At 46.9% G+C, this 21,044-nt stretch overlaps 1 protein-coding gene across 3 annotated transcripts in view; it reads right to left on the bottom strand.

Annotated features, from left to right (window-relative positions):
* Positions 1 to 21,044, bottom strand: part of LOC140386660 (E3 ubiquitin-protein ligase rififylin-like) — a 147,288-nt gene that overhangs the window by 37,661 nt on the left and 88,583 nt on the right. For all 3 annotated transcript variants that reach the window (XM_072469190.1, XM_072469187.1, XM_072469191.1), the window contains one exon: positions 14,156 to 14,343. In XM_072469190.1, coding sequence (XP_072325291.1) covers positions 14,156 to 14,332 — 177 coding nt within the window. In that variant the 5' untranslated portion in view covers positions 14,333 to 14,343. The remainder of the gene's footprint in view (positions 1 to 14,155; positions 14,344 to 21,044) is intronic.

Raw genomic sequence — 21,044 nt, 5'->3', positions numbered from 1 at the left:
GGTTTCACAGTAAAGGGAACATTACTCATGATGATTGAACCCGCCAGAGAAGGCGGAAAGAGGCTGTGTGACAAGGTGTCCTGGAGAAATCCAAGATCATCCCACTGGCACTAGCAAGATCTCATCATCGCAGATGCACTTCAACAGTGTCCTCATCACTCGTAGCTGTCACAGACCTGACTGTGACAATGACCACTCCCTGGTGTGTAGCAAGATCAGGCTACTCTAGGCGACTCTACCACTCCCAAAAAAGAAAGGTAGTCATTGGATCAACACTTGCTGGACCACTGACCGAGAAAGGAGCCAGGAGTTCCTAAACAGCTTTGATCAGATTCTTTCAGATAATAACACCCAAGGCCAGAACATGGTGTTGAAGTGGAATTACCTGCGCAACACTATCCATAACTTTGCCCTCACTGCATGTGGGAAAAGAGATCAGAGGAATACGGGACTAAAATGGAGCCAGTTACTATAACCAAGACGAGGGCCTTCATGAACTACAAACAAGTCGCCAGCAAAGAAAATCTAGATGCTTTCAGAGCTGTCCGAATCAAGTCTCAGCAGGTTGCTCAGCACTGTCTAATCAATATGGGTTGAAATTGTGCAACAGCAAACAATCTGCTGCTGAATCCAGGGATGCTCAGCAGGTTGCTCAGCACTGCACCAATCAATAAGGGTTGAAACTCAACAGCAGCATATGACCTGCTGCTGCATCCGGGGATGCTAGAGGATTTTATGAAAAAAAAATCAAGGAAACAACAGGCCCAGCAAGCAAATTAGTCCCCTTGAAGACAAAGACAGGTATGATCATGTTATACGTTTTAGTTACCGTTGTGTGAAGAGTCAAAAGTCCTGTTCCTTTTCACCAAACACCATTTATTTCACTTCCACAGCCTCTGCACAAAACTCTAGCAACACACCACCTGACACAAGGGCCACCTGAAGCCCCTTTACATATCAGTTTCAACCATTGGATACTTAACATAAATGAGACAACTAATTGCAATGTCTCTTAATGCATTACTTAACTCTTAACCCATTACTTAACAGTCTCCCCTTCCTTGGAGAAAAAAATAATTAGGTGAAAACAAAATTTAAAGAAACTCAAAAACACACACGCAGTTTCCCCCTTTTTCCCCAAATATTTGAAAGAAAAAAAGTCACAGAAACAGGCACCCTTCATTAACAATATCCAAAAGTTAAATTTCTGTCAATATCTGAGAAATATAAAAGGCCATATCCACCGCCTCTACAAAGCTTAACGTCTCAGCAGCCAAAGTGCTTTTGACCACTTTCCCTATTTTCTTTGTTTCCCACACAAGAGGACAACATTTACCACTGTTCCCCAAGAGGAAAATTATAAAAACTCCTGTGCTTGATTTGCATAGGATGCATCACTATAAACTATGAATTTCAAGTGCCTAAGGTCACCTAAAACCGGGAACCTCAAAACACACTCCTGCATTTTTAGTTTGGCCAAATGCTTCATTTGCTCTTATTATGTCTTCCACTTTGGGATCATTCATTTTTGTACTCAACTCTAAGATATCAAAACTCACGTCCGGTCTAGTCTGTCTACCTAACCAATTCAGTTGCCCAATTAAACTTTGCAGTTGCTCTTTTTCCATTTTTGAAACCTTGCATCTTTTTGTGAAAACCCGGCCACGACTAATTGCTATTGGGCTGATGCTTTCCAAATAAGATTGCTGACGTAAAGTAACTTAGTCTGTCCAATTTCCAGTCCAATATATTTAAATGCACCGGAAGCCTGACTTCCGACCCTGAATTCTTTCCTCAAACCAGAAATTACAAAAGCTTCAAAATCACTAGTCCCACCCCACAAAAATTATTTGACATGCATCATAAAGATGCCAGAAAGGTTCCCTTTATAGTGCCAGTAAAACATTACCGGATCTACTTTCAACTGGTAACAACCTAACTTTAACAAAACTGACCTTATCGAAAAATACCAGACTCTAGATGCAACATTGAAGTCATATACACATTCGTTCAACTTCCAGAGTACCCCTTCTGTGTTAGCTGCTTCTTTAGGAGGACGGAGAAAAATGTCTCTCTGGAGCTGATGCCCCTGCAAGAAGGCAGCTTTCATATCTATAGATTTGCATTCCCATGCCTTTGTGGCTAATAGAGCCAAGAAGATCTTTAAAATAACCTTTCCTGTTGTAGGTGAATCTACCCTTAAATCCTGATCTTCTAAGTTTTCTTCAAATCCCCTTGCCACAAGCCTGGCCTTTGCCTTATAAGTTCCATCCAGAAGAACCTTTTCCGTGCAAATCCATCTGTGGGACAGAGCTCTTTGTCACCTACCCGGTACTTCCGTGTATACCCAAATTCACTCCAACTATGCAGTTCTTGCTGTTTAGCATCTTTGATAACTTTTCATATAATTTATTGGAAGCCACCAAAATCTCACGTGCATGCGGGCTTCTACTCCTATTAATATTCGTAGTCTTACTCATGTTCCGAGACCTTGATAAACTACGTCTCCTCCCCCGCCTGGTAACTTGTTCTATACTGCTACTGCTTGATCTTTCCTATCTGCTGTGGGATGTCCTTTCAAAATTCTCGACCTCTTCCTGCGGACCTGTTCACGAACCAATGTACTATCTGAACTGGCACTGCGTTTCTGTGACTTCCATTTTTGAACTTCGTGTTCCCAATCCATTGTCTTAACTCCCTCCCCTGAATGCTGTACATTCAACCAATGTTTATACTTTCCAATGGCCTTCCCTGCTCTAATAACAGTTGCATCCTTCCATTGACTAGACTCTTCAGGCAAGTATGTCACCTTTGTACCAACTTTTGGTGGTTGTCCTTTCGGAAAAATGGCCTTATCCCAGATCTTAAGGTCTACAGCCACAATGTTGTTAAAATCCCTGGCCAAACAAAGGTAGGGTTATTATCGGTCGTGCTGGTGTCCTTTTGAACTTCCTACAAACTTCACAGCAATCACTAACCTGTTCTATTAGTTTAGTATAGTCTTCATCCCTTACCCCTGCATCCTTTAATACATTTTTCAGCCTTCGAGGAGAAGGATGTGCAAATTGCCTATGCAGTTTTACTACAACAAGCTTTTTATCAGCGAAAGTCCCATTTTCAACTGCCATTAACACATCCTTAACCACTCTATCATAACGTTTTGGACAGTTAAAGACATAATGGTATTGAGAGTCACATCGAAAACATAGATTTATCATGCTCCTTGCATTTCTGGGGTTCATCTCCCTATTGTAAGTTCTAACTGGGTTTCTGTCTTCATAATTTCCTTGTCTCGATCTCCTTCTATCGTCTTGGGCCCTGTTCGTAGCCGTACAATTTCGCCATCCTGTTAGTAGTATATCTTCCATATTCTGCTTTACAGCAGACTGACCTATGTGAGTCATCAGAGCCATCGGAATCGAATGCTTCCCCAGAAACTTCTTTAAAGCTTTTGTCATCTGATCGAATAAGTTATCCTCATCCGTAAACTGAACTCCTGTCAAAACCAGGAGCCTATCCATGTTGCTCATTCTAGCACAGTCAAGTAATTTAAAGGCCAACACAGACTGTGGAAATTCCAGGTTGTGTTTCTGCAGCCTTTTATATAGTCGGCCAAATTCCATTATATAGTCTTCCATGGAGAATTCCTCTATTTTCTGGAACTTACCAAATTCCGACCATGCTTCATACGCACTTAACAAGTCATCTTCCTTGTAAATCTTATCCATATATTGTAATAGAGTCTCCAGACCTTCATCTGAGTCTTCCAATTTCAGCTCAAAAAACTTTGTTTCGGATTTTACTGTCATAAGGTAGAGAAAGAGGCAATGCCGTACCTTGTTTTCTCTTTCCCAAGGCAGTTACCTTAGTCCACATAACTACTGCACTTCTCCATTGGTCATACGATTCCCTTTCAGAAAATAAGGGGGGAACAGTCATATCGAGCCATCTTTATCCTGAGTTCAGCCATAGAACATAGAACGATACAGTGCAGTACAGGCCCACGATGTTGCACCAACATGGGAAGTCACAAAAACAAAAGCCATCTAACCTACACTATACCATTATCAACCATATGCTTATCCAATAAACTTTTAAATGCCCTCAATGTTGTTGAGTTCACTACTGTTGCAGGTAGGGCATTCCACGGCCTCACCACTCTTTGCGTAAAGAACCTACCTCTGACCTATATCTATTACCCCTCGGTTTAAGGCTATGTCCCCTCGTGCTAGCCATTTCCATCCGCGGGAGAAGGCTCTCACTGTCCACCCTATCTAACCCCCTGATCATTTTGTATGCCCCTATTAAGTCTCCTCTTAACCTTCTTCTCTCTAACGAAAACAACCTCAAGTCCATCAGCCTTTCCTCATAAGATTTTCCCTCCATATCAGGCAACATCCTGGTAAATCTCCTCTCCACCCGTTCCAAAGCTTCCACGTCCTTCCTATAATGAGGTGACCAGAACTGTACGCAATACTCCAAATGCGGCCGTACCAGAGTTTTGTACAGCAGCAACATGACCTCATGACTCCGGAACTCAATCCCTCTACCAATAAATGTATCTTTTTTTTCCTTCTCACTCACTCCTTGGTTTGAACAGGAAAAGTTGTATCTTTCAAACCTTCACATCAACCATTCTCTGCTACCATTGTTATACGTTTTAGTTACCGTTGTATGAAGCGTCAAAAGTCCTGTTCCTTTTCACCAAACACCATTTATTTCACTTCCACAGCCTCTGCACAAAACTCTAGCAACACACCACCTGACACAAGGGCCACCTGAAGCCCCTTTACATATCAGTTTCAACCATTGGATACTTAACATAAATGAGACAACTAATTGCAATGTCTCTTAATGCATTACTTAACTCTTAATCCATTACTTAACAGATCATCACTGAACCTAACAAGCAGATGGAAAGCTGGGTGGAGCACTCTTTCAAATTTTATGCAATGGAGAACATCGTCATTGAAGAAGCCCTCAGTACCAATCCAGACTTTCCTGTCATGGACGGTGGGCAGTGAGCCCACCATAGTCGAGCTCAACAAGGCCATTGGCCATCTTGCCAGTGGTAAAGCCTCAGGAAACGATTGCAATCCACCTGGAATCATCAAAAGTGTAAATTTGACACTGCCACAGTAGCATCACCATCAACCTTTGGGTCTCTGTTGGCAGAAAAAATTTGTGCCTTGCGAAATGCACGATACAAAAATAGTCTTGTTGTACAAAAACAAAGGGATTCACGGTGACTGCGACACTTACCCACTTACCGTGGTATCTCCTTGTGAAGTATTGTGTGGGAGTATTGTGACCAGATTGCAGAACCTGGCATCAAGCTGCAGTACGACTTCAGAGCTGGCACAAATCCATGCCCACCTTTTCCCGATATCCCCATATTTGACAGGAGGTTATAATTTTATTATTTGGATGTTGTTGACAAAAACAAGTTCCATTTACCTTCACTGCCTCAAGTTATTTTCCATCAACAATGGAAGGTGGCTTAGGAATTCAAGTCATTCTTACATTCCTTTTTAAAAATAAATTTAGAGTATCCAATTAATTGTTTCCAATTAAGTTGCAATTTAGCATGGCCAATCCACCTATCCTGCACATCTTTTTGGGTTGTGGGGGCGAAACCCACGCAGACACAGGGAGGATGTGCAAACTCCACACAGACAGTGACCCAGAGCCGGGATCGAACATGGTACCTCGGCGCCATCAGGCAACCGTGCTGCCCTCTTACATTCCTTACCTACAGAGTAAATGCTCTGACTTGTTGTAGATCAAACAAATCCAGAAGTTGTAGACACAGGTGCAAGATGTCACCTGCCATCCCATTAGGACCCTCCTACTCTGGATAGGCCTGAGCTCAAGGTTCAGGTTTATCAGAAATGCATAAATTTCTGATAGAAAGCATTAAAAACATCTTGGGATGTATTCGCCGTTTGGGAGCCTAGCTCCCGCTGCAAGTGAATTGTGCTGACTTCATGCTCCTGCTGGGTGCGCCATGCAGTCAAAATTCAGGTCAGGCTAATGGACCAGCGTGAAATGAGAGTTAATACTGGCCCCACTGGAGTCGGATTCGCTGGGGCTGGGATTTGCCTTCCAAGTGCTTGACAGTTGGAGCAGGTTATAGCACTCCACTCACCACAGACTGACATTCCAGCCATGAAGATGGCTGCACGGAGACCTGCCACCGATTCTGGGAGTCCGAGATTGACCAAATGCAGGATGCTATTGAGGAGAGGTGGGGCAGTGACTCAAATCCGCCCTACTTAACAGCGCCTGGGAAAAGGTGGCAGTGGCTGTCATTGCTGCCAGCCTCACCAGTAGGATGGGCACACAATACCGAAAGAAGATGAATTATTTCCTTAGGACAGCTCGGGTGAGTCCCCGGCATCACTCCTATCTCTCACTCCTCACATCACCCCCAATCCCCTAGAGGCCAACAACAACTCACCTGCCTGCATCTCCCTTATAACCCAACTTCCACCAAACCCAAACACATGTATTGCCCTCTTTGGCCAGGGGCCTTGCACACACGCCACCAGCTGCAGACCCCCCATAGAACTCACTTTCCAGCATCTCACTATGTCCTTTCTGTGTCCCCAAGGATAAGGTAGCCCATAATAGGCACGAGCGGCAGAAGACAGGAGGGGCAATCGCTGACATTCGGGTCCAGACGCCTTCAGAGGAGAGGACCCTGTAACCCGCGGGGCAGGCCATGGAGAGGGCAATGGCTGCGATGGAGGTCAGCATCCGCCAAACAAGCGAGACCCAATGCGACGCAGATGTCCCTATAGCAAGTGAGTCACCCACCTCCCACAGACGAGTCCTTCCCAACATCTCACCCAATGTCTTTTGTCTTGCAGGCTCATCATCAGACAAGGCTAGACCATCTGGGGTCGCTGCCCCCCAGCCACATCCCCAGCACACCCTGCAGCATCTCTCCAGGGAAGAAACCAACGTTTTGATTCTGCTGTCACCAGCACCCTCCACTATTGCAGAGACTTGGTGGGTAATGCTAGGCTTCTGGGTCACCCTCTGATGAACACCACACACACGTTGCAGCATATTAGGTGGAGGCAGAGACTCCCAAGGGACCGGACAGTCGGAGGGCTGCCTGATCCCATGGAACAGCTAATGCCCAGACAAGTGTTGCGCTTCTGCAAAGTATGATCCAATCACTGGTGCAGATGCAGAGCTAGAATTTGGGGGTGTCAACAATATTCCTGCGTCTACAGGTGAAGCTGGAGGAGTCCAACCACCTTCAGGTGTAGGAGTTGTTGCCGACAATGTGCGGTTCCCATGCCAACATTATACCCATACCAACACTGAAAAGGTGGCGACCGCAGTGGAAAGCCTGTGTTAAGACGTCAGAGCCATGTGTCAGGCCGTCCAAGGCTTCAGACACACTGTCCTGTGATGGTTGAGGAGCAGGACAGGACAGCCCAGTTACAGGCGGACGTGCCCCGGGCACAGATTGACATTGCTATGATGCTCCAGAGCTTGGCTCATTCACAAAGTGTCATGCCTGAGGGTTATAGAGACCATTGGTCGAATGCTGACTGACCTTGTCCAGTCACAGAGACATGATCAAGGCAGTGAGGGGCATGTTGCAATCTCAGTGTGCCTTGGCTGAGGACATTAAGACAATAGCTCAGACCAGGGCGGGTCTCCAGGACTGGCAGCGCCTGGTGGCGTTGGCACTTCCAGAGGGACACCTGAACATCGGCCGGGCCCATTCAGGACGGCCGCCAAGGCCAAAGGGCGGCGGGTGAGGCACGCAGCAGGCCACTTCACTACTGATGCGTGCTGTTTGGAGAAACGGCAGGAGTGGTAGGCTATGCAAGAAAATTAAGATAGATGGCGCTTAAATTGGCACGGATGTAGTAGATAGATGATAATTTGCGGTTAGGGCACACCATTGTATATAGTAACTATTAAACACTTTGCACCATCAGTCCCGACCTACCTGTTTGATGGGTGTGATTGATAACCTGGGGGTGGGGGGCGTATGGCCATGGTGACACCCTCACTGAGGTGTTGCAGCATGTGGGCAGCAGTGTAAACCCACCATGCCAGTGAGTGAGCCCTAGCCGTTCACCATCTCCCGCAACCCCCCCCCCCCCCCCCCCCCCCCCCCCCAGTTTGGAACTAGAACAGTTGTTACATTTAAATCCAAGATAGATTTTTGTTAAGCAAAGATGTTAAGGGATATGGGCCAAATGCAGGTATATGGAGTTAGACCACAGATCAACCATGATCTCATTAAATGGTGGGGCAAGCTCAAGGGACTGGGAACAGGTGGAGCAAAGGCGTGTGGGACAGGGAACAGGTGGAGTGAAGGCCAGAGGGACAGGGAACGGGTGGAGCGAAGGCCAGAGGGACAGGGAACGGGTGGAGCGAAGGCCTGAGGGACAGGGAACGGGTGGAGCGAAGGCTTGAGGGACAGGGAACGGGTGGAGCGAAGGCCTGGGGACAGGGAACGGGTGGAGCGAAGGCCTGGGGACAGGGAACGGGTGGAGCGAAGGCCTGAGGGACAGGGAACGGGTGGAGCGAAGGCCTGAGGGACAGGGAACGGGTGGAGCGAAGGCCTGAGGGACAGGGAACGGGTGGAGCGAAGGCCTGAGGGACAGGGAACGGGTGGAGCGAAGGCCTGAGGGACAGGGAACGGGTGGATCGAAGGCCTGAGGGCCAGGGAACGGGTGGAGCGAAGGCCTGAGGGACAGGGAACGGGTGGAGCGAAGGCCTGAGGGACAGGGAACGGGTGGAGCGAAGGCCTGAGGGACAGGGAACGGGTGGAGCGAAGGCCTGAGGGACAGGGAACGGGTGGAGAGAAGGCCTGAGGGACAGGGAACAGGTGTAGCGAAGGCCTGAGAGACAGGGAACAGGTGGAGCGAAGGCCTGAGGGACAGGGAACGGGTGGAGCGAAGGCCTGAGGGACAGGGAACGGGTGGAGCGAAGGCCTGAGGGACAGGGAACGGGTGGAGCGAAGGCCTGAGGGACAGGGAACGGGTGGAGCGAAGGCCTGAGGGACAGGGAACGGGTGGAGCGAAGGCCTGAGGGACAGGGAACGGGTGGAGCGAAGGCTTGAGGGACAGGGAACGGGTGGAGCGAAGGCCTGGGGACAGGGAACGGGTGGAGCGAAGGCCTGGGGACAGGGAACGGGTGGAGCGAAGGCCTGAGGGACAGGGAACGGGTGGAGCGAAGGCCTGAGGGACAGGGAACGGGTGGAGCGAAGGCCTGAGGGACAGGGAACGGGTGGAGCGAAGGCCTGAGGGACAGGGAACGGGTGGATCGAAGGCCTGAGGGCCAGGGAACGGGTGGAGCGAAGGCCTGAGGGACAGGGAACGGGTGGAGCGAAGGCCTGAGGGACAGGGAACGGGTGGAGCGAAGGCCTGAGGGACAGGGAACGGGTGGAGCGAAGGCCTGAGGGACAGGGAACGGGTGGAGAGAAGGCCTGAGAGACAGGGAATGGGTGGAGCGAAGGCCTGAGGGAGAGGGAACGGCTGGAGCGAAGGCCTGAGGGACAGGGAATGGGTGAGCGGCTCACGGGGGGTGCGGTGGTTGGAAGTGGAGGAAGGGAGAAAAGAGTTGGCATAGGTCAGCAGAGCTGCCGGTGGCCAGGCCACCTAATTGGTAAATCTGGAGGTGATGAGGTTGTCCTGTGTGCGGCAGCCTGGATCACACTTCGGGTGACCTGCCGTGCCGAATCCGGCTCCACGCCTGGACCCTGCTGGGTAGCATCCTCATCTTAATCATCAGATAAGGCCTGCTGTCCTTCCTCCTCCTTCAACCTGTCACCCCTCTGATGCGCAATGTTATGGAGCACTGAGGCCACCTCTATGCTTGAGGCCCTCTTGGGGCTATAATGGAATGCACCACCAGATCGGTGCATGCATTGGAATCGCATCTCGAATAAGCCGCTCAAATGACGCTTCTGGTTGCGCTGTAATCGTCATTATAATGGTTCTCCGCCTTGTCTGAGGCCTCCATACAGACATCATCAGTCATGACCTCAGCTGGTAATTCTTGCTGCCCAATAGCCAACCCCTCACTCGAAGGATTGCCTCGAAGGTGCCGGGAACCGACAAATGAACCAGGATCTAAGCGTTGTGCAGGCAACCTGGATATCGGGTGCAGTCTTGCATGATGTGCAACTGATGTGCACACCACCTACACATTCATGGAATGGAACCCCTTCCTACTGTTGAATCAGTACTTGGAGGGCGATGCATGTGCCATCGATTACCCCCGAATATGGGGCAGTGAGCGATGGTGCCCGCGCATCCTGTTGGGCCTGGTGCAGGTTGAAGGTGATGTAATCTGATGCCCGGGTGCATAGGGCATCCGTAACAGCGCAGATGCACCTGTGTGCTGACGTTTGCAAGATCCCTGCTCGAGCACTTGAAAAAGCCAGAGGCATAAAAGTTCAGAGTGACTGCCACTTTGATGGCCACCGGGAGCAAGTGTCCTCCTCCAAATCCCCATGTTGCCAGGTGTGCCACCATCTGGCACAGGTGCCGGATAGTCTCCCTGGTGAGCCAGAGTCGGAGGCAGCACACACGGTCCAGCATCCCCTTGAAGGACTGGCGCCAATGATATACACGTGGCCTGAGGCGGCGTCTCCTTCGTACCTCCTCCTTGGCCTGTCGGGCGGCCGGCACTTTACCCTCACTGGTTGGCCCCTGCTCTTCTGGGGCTCCTCTGGCCATGGCGCTCTAGCCTCCTTGCATCCACAAGTCAGGTGGATAGTGAGCACAGCTGGCTGTAGTCCGATATCCATGTATCTGCGTGTGGAGGAGGAAGAGACAGAGAATGTTAGCAAGATGAGGATTCCCTTGACCATCCAATGTTACCAGATCACATGGTCACCCTGAGTTGTACTGCTATGCCACCCTCAGCCCATCTCCCCCCCCCCCCCCCCCCCCCCCCCCCCCCCCCCCCCGCCCCTCATTTGAGATGTTGTTGTTCACAATGCAACCCTATCTCCATCAGTGACTGACATCTGGCCTGTGATGCGGGAATCCTTTATCCTCACGGTTCCTGCCAACAGGGGTACTGGTGGCTGCTGCAACTAGTGTTAGCGTTAGGCTCTGAGGGCCCTGTTCTGTTTCTCCCAGCGTGGTCTACTGTGAGTCTCCTCACTGGGTGGGCAGCATGTTCTCCCACCAGCAGGGTGGCAACTGGTTGTATGTTGGAGATGGTCAACTTATGCTGCCAGTCACCTCCATGCTAAGAGGCTAGTGTGTGGGCAGGTTCTACAGCTGGGGGTGAGTGAGGATGTGTGCATTTGCTGGGACCTTAGCTAGTGTTATGTGGAGCCTGGGTTTAACACAAGTTGTGACAGAGATCTGGTCAGGTTTCCTAGCTGGGGGCAGGATGGTTGGGATCAGGGGCACAGTGGACAGGCAGGACGTGGAAACAGCTTGTGATCCTCAGGAATGGGCACACCTGATAGTGTCACTGGTGAGGCATCTAATGAGTCTGGAGGTGTGCCAGGGAGGGTTACAAAAGCCACAGTGCATGTGTCCTTTGTTTTGGGTGAGCACTGCTAATCCCCTGCTTTCTCTGGTATGGGACTGCGCTTCTGAGTGCCAGCACCTGGTGTGTCAGCGACTGAGCACGGCCACGCTCATCATCTTATGATGGGGTCTGAAGGTTTCCAGAGGGGCGTGCATATGATCAGAAACCCTCTGAGCATGTACAGGATACAGTGAGCAGTCAAACGTGTGAGCAGCCAGAAGCCTGTAAATTGCAGTCAAGGGGTGGGTTTAAATTAACTAATGCAGCAATGGCGGTCTGGCTCAGGCCACGCCAATCGGGCACCCCGAGTCCACGCACGTGCAACCAAGTAATTCCCCACTACTCCCCGAGATCCAGAGAGACAAACCCCAGCAAGGTCAAAATGTTTTGCGAGTTTTCTTACCTTCTTGCTCCCCCTCAACAGCCATGGCGCCCAGCCCCCGACTTGCACCAATTCACACTGTGTGACCTCCGCCCGAGAGGGGTGGAGCATCCGGTGTCCAGCCCATTAATTGTAGGCAAATCGATGCAACTCATGGATTTGCACAGGGCCACCGTGCAGGGCGCGAACCTCGATGCTGTCGCCAGCGGGGACCGGAGCATCACAGCAGAATTGCCGCTGGGTGCCTGTCCTGTTTTTTGCTCCACACAAACTTCTCTGCCCAATTGAGAATGTCCACAAAATTTCACTAATAAAGCTACATTCTTAGCATTGTAAAAGTTCTAATTTAAAAAAAAAATAGTTTACGACATTATAAATCTTGCTTTAGTTTAGAGGGTTCAAAAAGATTTTCAAAATTTCATTTCAGTGGTTTGCTTCCACCTCATCTCTATTACGCATTCATTTCAGACAGTTTCTACCTATGCCTTAGAAAGTGAGAGATAGATATGGCATATATACAGAAGTACGTGAGAGATTGATATATTCTTGGGGACTAAGTGAATCAAGAGATTTAGGGATGAGGCAAGAATGCAAGATGAGGTCAAAGACCAACCAAAATCCCAATGAAACACTGAAAACATACAGCAGAAGGGATAGACTAGTCTAAAACAGTGCTACAGGAACAATAGAATTGTTAAACGGATTTAGGTTGCAGGTTAGGTGAATTGGCCATGATAAATTGTCCCTTAATAGTCCACAAATGTGTAGGTTAACTGGGGTTACAGGGATAGGGCGGGGCATTGGGCCTAGGTGGGATGCTTTTTCGGAGGGTCGTGTAGCCTCGATGGGCCAATGGTCTCCTCCTCCAGTTCTATGGATTCTCTGTCGAAGTGTTTAGCAGCCAGAGAAAGCATTAGAGATGGCTGGAAGGCAAATAAGGAGAACAATTAAGAGCATGAGAAGCAGAGAAATTTTCAGGCAAAGTAGTTTTGCTTGTTTTTAATAATGCCAATAATTCAAAAGTATAGAATCATAGAATTTACAGTGCAGAAGGTCATTCGGACCCTCAAGTCTGCGGCTGCCCTGGGAAAGAGCAGCCTCCCTAAGCCCCCACCCCTACCCTATCCCCATAACCCATATACGTGATGACACTTCTTGCTTTATAAAAATAGGGGTGGGGGCTTAGGGAGGGTGCTTTTTCCCAGGGCAGCCGCAGACCTGTTGGGCCGAATGGCCTTCTGCACTGTAAATTCTATGATTCCATACTTTTGAATTATTGGCATTATTATAAACACGTATAAAATGCAGTCCATCTGCTAAAGCACAGCTGTATCTCCTAAGACCACCAAGGTCTAAAAGTTAAGTAAACACTTAGAGGAATAAGGCTTTAATTCTTGAATGATCAGTAAAGCTTACAGTTTGGAATCCGCTGGTCAGTTTTAGGCTGCAGCTTTGTATCAGCTTTGTAGCATCCAACAACTTGCAACTTTAAAAAAATCAATAACAGTGTCTTGAAAATATACAGAATAAAAAGTCACATATCTGGGGCTGGTTTAGCACAGTGGGCTAAACAGTTGGCTTGCAATGCAGAACAAGGCAGCCGTGCAGGTTCAATTCCCGTACTGGCCTCCCCGAACAGACGCCGGAATGTGGCGACTAGGGGCTTTTCACAGTAACTTCACTGAAGCCTACTTGTGACAATCAGCGATTATTATTATTATATCTGGAGATTTTCTGATTCCTGCCTCAAATTTCAATCACAAAACAGCAACAAATCACAACCAGAAAGGGATCTTATCAATATATAGAATATTTAGAGGTATTAATAGAGAAAAAGCAATTTGTTTTTAATTCACTTCAAGATGAAACTACTCCTAACAATGAACCCATGTGGCATGAACACAGCTCACATTTAGCAGAAAAATAGATGCCATAATTACAGAGCAATAGGTTCCAGTCCTTTTAAAACACCATATCCTCTAACAAGTCCAAAAAAAAACTGTGGAGGAGATGAATAAAACACCAAATTTAGTTTAACAAGTATTGAGAGAATGCACCAACTTCTGCCTCTCAGAATCACCGATTATTTTCTCCAACATAGTTTAAAATTCAAGGTTAACAGCACAAGACGCTATTTACATTTAGTAATGTTTATTTCTAAGCTACTACTTCTGCTGAAAAGTAGAGTTTTTTTCTGTGCAAGAGTTCAATTTAATTCCAATCTCAAATTCAACTTATACCCACCTTTCTCAGTGGATTTTCAAATTGGGACCCACAAGCTCTGCATGTGTGCTCCAATCCGGATGGAGGTGACTGAGAGTTGTAGCCTCCATTGGTGTACGCCTGCCTTCTAGGATTATGCTCGGGTTCATCCATGGTCTGGTTGTCCACACAGAACCAGTTGCAGCAGGAGGCCCACATTGCAGTGCCGTCTGCGAAAACACAATTCATTTATAACTTGACTGCTGCATGCAATGTCTGCAGTTTTAATCAACATCACATATTTTACCCATTCATTTTTTGGAGGTGGTTGAGGAACTGTCAAAGAAGTCTTGGCAAGTGGTCGCAGTACATATTCGAGATGGTACACACTTAGCCTGCAGTGGAAGGAGTGGATGTAGAAGATGGTGGATGGGATATTGATCAAGCCAGCTGCTCTGTGATGGGGTTGCGCTTCTGGAGTATAGTTGGAACCGATAAGTGGAGACTATTCAATTACACTCCTGACTTGTGCCTTTAATGGTGGAAAAACTTGGGAAGTCAGATGGGGAGTCAATTACTTGCCACAGAATACCCAGTCACTGACCTGACCTTTCACCACACTATTTATACGGCTGATTCACATATTTGGTCAACGGCAACATCTAGGATGCTAATGGTGGGGATTTAAATGATCATAGTGTCACACAATATCAAGGAAAAGTGGTTAGACTTCCTCTTGTTGGAGGTGGGCACTGTTTAACACTTGTTTGGCACAAGCATTACTTACCAGGTCTTGCTGCATATGGATAGACTACTTAATTATCTGATAGAACTGAACTGTGCAATCATCAACAAATATCCCCACTTTATAATGGGGAAACCATTAGTGGGTCCATTGATGGAGCAGCTGAAGATGGTTGGGACTAGGGCACTGCCCTGAGGAACTCTTGCAGCAACAGATAGGATGTAGAGTTTTCCTCAGACTCGCATTGACCTCAATCTTAAGAAGGTGCCTTATGCCCTATTGAGTAAAATGCTGCCTCAACGCCAAAGACCGTCACTGTCACCTCACCTCAGGAGTTCAGTTCTCTTCGCTATGGTTGGGCAAGGCTATGAAGTCTGGGACCAAGAGGTGCTAATGAAATTTAAATTATGCATTGGTGAGCAGGTTGTCCAGCACTGCTAGCGACCCTTCCATCACTTTGTTGATGACTGGAAGTAGACTGGTGGGGCGGGGGCAGTAATTATATAATCATAAAATTTACAGTGCAGGAGGCCGCCATTCATCCCATCGAGTCTGCACTGGCCCTTGGAAAGAGCACCCTACTTAAGCCCACACCTTCACCCTATCTCTGTCACCCAGTAACCCCACCTAACCTTTTTTGGACACTAAGGGCAATTTATCATGGCCAAGCCACCTAACCTGCACATCTTTGGACTGTGGGAGGAAACCAGAGCACCCGGAGGAAACCCAGGCAGACATGGGGAGAACATGCAGACTCCGCACAGACAGTGAACCAAGCCGGGAATCGAACCTGGGACCCTGGAGTTGTGAAGCAACTGTGCTAACCAGTGTGCTACCATGCTGAGTTGGATTTGTTCTGCCTTTTTTGTGGACAAAATATACCTAGCCAATTTCCCATTTATTAGTTAAATGCCAGTGCTGGCACTCCTGGCATCACCCGAGTCTGAAGTGGAAAGTTTCTACCTGAAGGTGTGGCTAGTTCTGAAGCACAAGTCTTCAGTGCTTAGACTAGAATGTTGTCAATTCTGTGGAGTGAATTGAATTGTCCAAAAAGTAGCATCTGTGAAGTTGGGGACTGAGGCTGAAGGCGGCTGAAAATGGTTGTAAACACTTCAGCTTTGCCTTTTGCATTCATATCCGGACTTGGCCATCATGGAGAATGGGGATGGGCATGGATTTACTCCTGTTTATTGTTCATACTGTTCACGATTGGATGCGGCAGGGAAACAATTTGATCTGATTCCATTGCTTATAAGATCAATCAGCTGCCTATAACATGCTGCTTCCACTACTTAGCACCCGATGTAGTTTTGTGTTCTACTTTAATACACCTGGTGCTGTTACCGACGTACTCTTCTACATTAGAACTGATGGTTAGTTCGTGTTTATCTGACACAGACACAATGGACTGAACGGCCTCTTTCTGTACTACAACTTTCCCAATGGTTCTAACGTTTCTATGGTTCTATTCCTCATTAGGCCAGGGTACACAGAACATACAGTGCAGAAGGAGGCCATTTGGCCCATCGAGGCTGCACCAACACACTTAAGCCCTCACTTCCACCCTATCCCTGTAACCCAATAACCCCTCCTAACCTTTTTGGTCACTAAAGGCAATTTATCATGGCCAATCCACCTAACCTGCACGTCTTTGGACTGTGGGAGGAAACCCATGCAGACACTGGGAGAACATGCAGACTCCACACAGACAGTGACCCAGCAGGCAATCGAACCTGGGACCCTGGTGCTGTGAAGCCACAGTGCTATCCACTTGTGCTACCGTGCTGCCCTCCAAGCACGGGGTAGGCTCTCCCAAGCATAATAGTGATGGTATAGTGGGGGATATGCGTGGCCATGAGACTACAGATTGTGATGGAACACAATTCAGTGACTCACAGGGGCTCATGGATTTGAAATGCTGGATCTTTTCTGAATCTATGGAAGATAGCACAGTGGTTGTGCCACATGATGGAAGATGTCCTCAATGTGAAGACAAGATTTTGTCTCCACAAGGACTGAGTGGTGGTCACTCCAATCAATACTGTTACGGGCAGGTATAGGTAAATAAGTGAAGATCAGGTCAACTAAGCTTTTCCCTCACATTGATTCTCTTACCATTTGCCACAAACAGTCTGACAGCTATGCCTTTCAGGAGTCAGTGAACTCGGTTAACAGTGGTGCCATTGAGCCATTCCTGTCGACAGATATTGAAGTCCCCTACCCAAATTACATTCTGCCCGTACAACCTCAGTGCTTTTCCCAAGTAGAATTCAACAGAGAACTGATTCATCAGCTCAGAGACAATGAAAGGTGGTAATTATCAGGTTTCCTTGCTGACATTTGACCGAATGCCATGAGAATTCATGGGGTACAGAGTCAGCAGTGAGGATTTCCACAGCTATTCCTTCTGACAGTATAGCATTGTGCCACCACCTCAGATGAGCCTGTCCTGCAGGTTATGAAGGACATTTGCATGAATGGTAATTGCAGGAGTTTAGAGTAGATTGACAGGTATGATTATGTCAGGCTGCTGTTTTACATGTTTGTGGGACAGCTCTCAATTTTTGCACAAGTTCCCAGGTGTTAATGAGGGCAACATTGCAGAATTAACTATGCGTGGTGTGACTTTGTCAAATTAGTTTCTGATGTTTAGTATGATACCAGCTGTTCAGTCTGGTTTTATCCTTCTTACATATTTTTGTAACCGTATGGTACATATAAATAACCGATTATAGAAATTCCAAAAAAGTTCATCTGAAATAGGTAAAACTGAAAAGTTTGCAACTTCTGCAAGCTCATGGAAAGTGTTTTGGAAATTAACAGTTTAAAACATCAAAGGAACACAGGATAATGAACAAAGAACAACACAGCACAGGAACAGGCCCATGGTACCTGCCTAAACTAAAACCGTCTGCACTTACGGAGTCCGTATCCTTCCATTACCACCCTATTCATTTATTTGTCCAGATGCCCCTTAAATGCCGCTATCGTACCTTCTCCCACCACCTCCCCAGTCAGCACGTTCCATATATTTACCACCCTCTGTGTTAAAAAAAAAACTTGCCTCGCACATCTGTTCTAAACTTTTCCAAACGGCTTCTACAAGCTCATCTAGACTGCTTTAATTAAGGACACACTGCTGCATAACAAAAAAAATTCACGAATTGGATCACTAATTTCATAGAATCCCTAGTGCAGAAATGCCATTCGGCCCATCGTGTCTGCACTGACCCTCTGCAAGAGCACTCCACCCAAGCCCACTCCCCCACCTTATCCCAATAACCCCCTATCCTACAGTAAGGGGTAATTTAGCATGGACAGTCAACCTAATCTTTGCATCTTTGTGGGAGGAAACCGGATCACGTGGAGGAAACCCACGCAAACACAGGGAGAAAGTGCAAACTCCACGTAGTCACCCAAGGCAGAAATGAACTTGGGGCCCATGGCACTGTGATGCAGCAGTGCTAATTGCTGTGCTACAGTGTTGCCTCTGAAATTACTTGGTCTAAATGCCTTCCCCACAGTCAAACTACCTTCCCAGAAAAGAGAGGAACAATAGCAATGACTAATGTGGCCACTGGTTAAGCAGGGTTCCCTTGGTCTCCCAGCACTTTTTTTGAATTTGAGAAGATATCAGTTTCCCTTATTTTTCGGTCTTCTAACTCTTAAGCTATCTCCTAACCAGGTCAGATGCTTGCTTTTCATTCCATGAGCGTTAAATTTTAGCCAACCAGTTGCATATATGGAACCTGATCGAATGCCTTCCAGAAGTCCATACAAGTTATACCCATAAACATTTGCTGTCTACAACCATAGCTACTGCCTCAAAAAAAATTTAGTTTGGTTTATTACAGAAGACCTGCCTTTTACAAATCCATGCTAGTTCTGTCGAACCAGATTTTGAATTAGGTATTCCAATAACTAATCTCAACAGAGATTAGACTAACTCATCTGTAATTTCCTGGTTTCCTTCCATCACCTTTCTTGAATAATGGAATTACATTTGCAATTTTCCAATCTAAAGGGGCAATTCCTAAATTGAGAGAACTATGGAAGTTAGTAGAAAAATCTTCAGTTTCTTCAACCACTCCTTCTAAAACCCTCAGGTGCACAGGGGGTTGACATTAGCTAGGGATTCACTTGATTCCCTATAGACACAGATGGAAACTGTGGTTATTGGGTTAGGGGGTACATGCTTATAATATGTAGTTCTTCAATTAAATGCTTTTTGAAAGTACATAAACATTGGCACCAGCCCTATCCTTCAACATTTGGGGTGGCACAGTGGTTTGCACTACTGCCTCACAGCGCCAGGGTCCCGCGTTCAATTCTGGACTAGGTGTCTGTGTGGCATTTGCACATCCTCCGCGTGTGTGTGTGTGTGTGTGTGTGGGCTTCCTCCCACAGTCCAAATGTGCGCAGGTTAGGTGGAGTGACCATGTTAAAATTGCCCCTTGTTCAGGGATGTGTAGGTTAGGTTAAGGGGTTATTGGGATAGGGCGGGCAAGTGGGCATGGGTGGAGTGCTCTTCCAGAGGGTCAATGCAGACTCAATGAGTCGAATGGCCTCCTTCTGCACTGTAGGGATTCTATGAAATGTCTTTCTGTAGGATAAAATGGTAGCAGAGAACATTACCTAAAGGTTGGAAACTAAGAAAATAAATTCTGACAAAAAATTTAAATTCTAGTGGCTTTTGTGGAATATGACAGACAGCAAATATAAATTTCTATGGTATAGTTACCCTCTGATGTGTTAGGAGTCTAAACTATTTGATCAGTGGAAGAATTAAGTGAATACGTGAGGAAATAGGATATTGTCCTTGGATTTGTCGCTTCCCACAAATAATAAAGTCACAAGCAAAATGAGTTCTGAGATGGATGCCCTTCACTTGGATAGTAATGGATTGGACCTTCCATTGGGGTTCCTGGACAAAATTTACAAGAGAGATTATTTATTAAATCCCTATGAGATAAAGTCAGACTTCAATAAATTTCAAAAGACAGATAGCCATTCTGCAGACAATCTTTTTCCTTTGTAGTAATAATCAGGGCCTAGTTTTATGGCCGATTAAATTGGATATCTTAAATTAAAGAATTGGGCACTTTACACCAGACTGTAGAATCCGAATATACAGAACTCAAGACAAGCTGCCGGGATCTGTCTGAAGCAGCCCCTGAATAACCCATCAAGTAATTATCATTGCTACTTGAGATTCTCTGGCCAATTGTCCACAGTTTCTGATATCCCATCAACTGATAGTCGCTCCTACTTAAGATGCATTGGCCTATTCAGAGAACCCATCAAGCAATCATCGCTCCTCTCAAGGCGGGCTCAGGTGCCCTGTTAACAGGTCATCAACCAGACCATTGGGCACTGAGACCCTGCCTCCTGAGACTCCATTGGCCGAAGGCCAAGGGCAGATGGAAACAAGAGGTGGGTTGCGACAGGGGGGATAAAAAGATGGGCATTTTCCAGACATCTGGAGAGAAAGGACTGGAAGCTAAGACTGGAAGGAAAAGATTCAAAGCAAAAGACTTGAAGCAAAAGACTCGAAGTAAAATACTCGAAGCTTGGTGTGTGAGGTGACCTTGACCAGACCAGAAGGAAGGAAGCAAACAACAGCCAGCGAGAATCACCTTTACAAAGAGGAACCAGAGGGACTCGGGGATCGGCTCTGCAGCTTACCAAATCACCTTTACGGGAAGTATAGTCAAATCCTGGGTGTTTCTTGTTTGTATAGTGGGTAATTTATGGGTTAACTATATTTCATAAAGTGTGTTGCATTATATCTGTGACCTACTTTGTTCTCTTCATAAATAAAGACACCTGGGTAAACTTTAATTAAAGAGCTGGTTGAAGTATCTGAATTGGACAGATACAACACCTTTATTCTTTCATGGGATGTGAGAGTTGCTGACAAGACCAGCATTTGCTGCCCACCCTAAATTTCCTACGAATTGAATGGTTTGTCACAGAACTGTTACAGTGCAGGAGGCGGCGATTCGGCTCATGATGCCTTCACCGCAGGCAGCTACGAGTCAACCATTTTGCTGTGGGGTCTGGAGTCAAAAAAGGATATTAGTGAACCAGAAGGTTTTTTTTTCAACAATTGATGGTGGTTTCATGGTGAATAACTTAACTTTCAATTCCAGTTTAATTAATTGAATTCAAATTCCACCAGCTGCC

This window comes from Scyliorhinus torazame, chromosome 12, assembly GCF_047496885.1.
Source record: "Scyliorhinus torazame isolate Kashiwa2021f chromosome 12, sScyTor2.1, whole genome shotgun sequence".
NCBI lineage: Eukaryota > Metazoa > Chordata > Chondrichthyes > Carcharhiniformes > Scyliorhinidae > Scyliorhinus > Scyliorhinus torazame.
The sequence above is the reverse complement of the archived record's forward strand: the minus strand, read 5'-3'. Positions and strand labels throughout refer to the sequence as shown.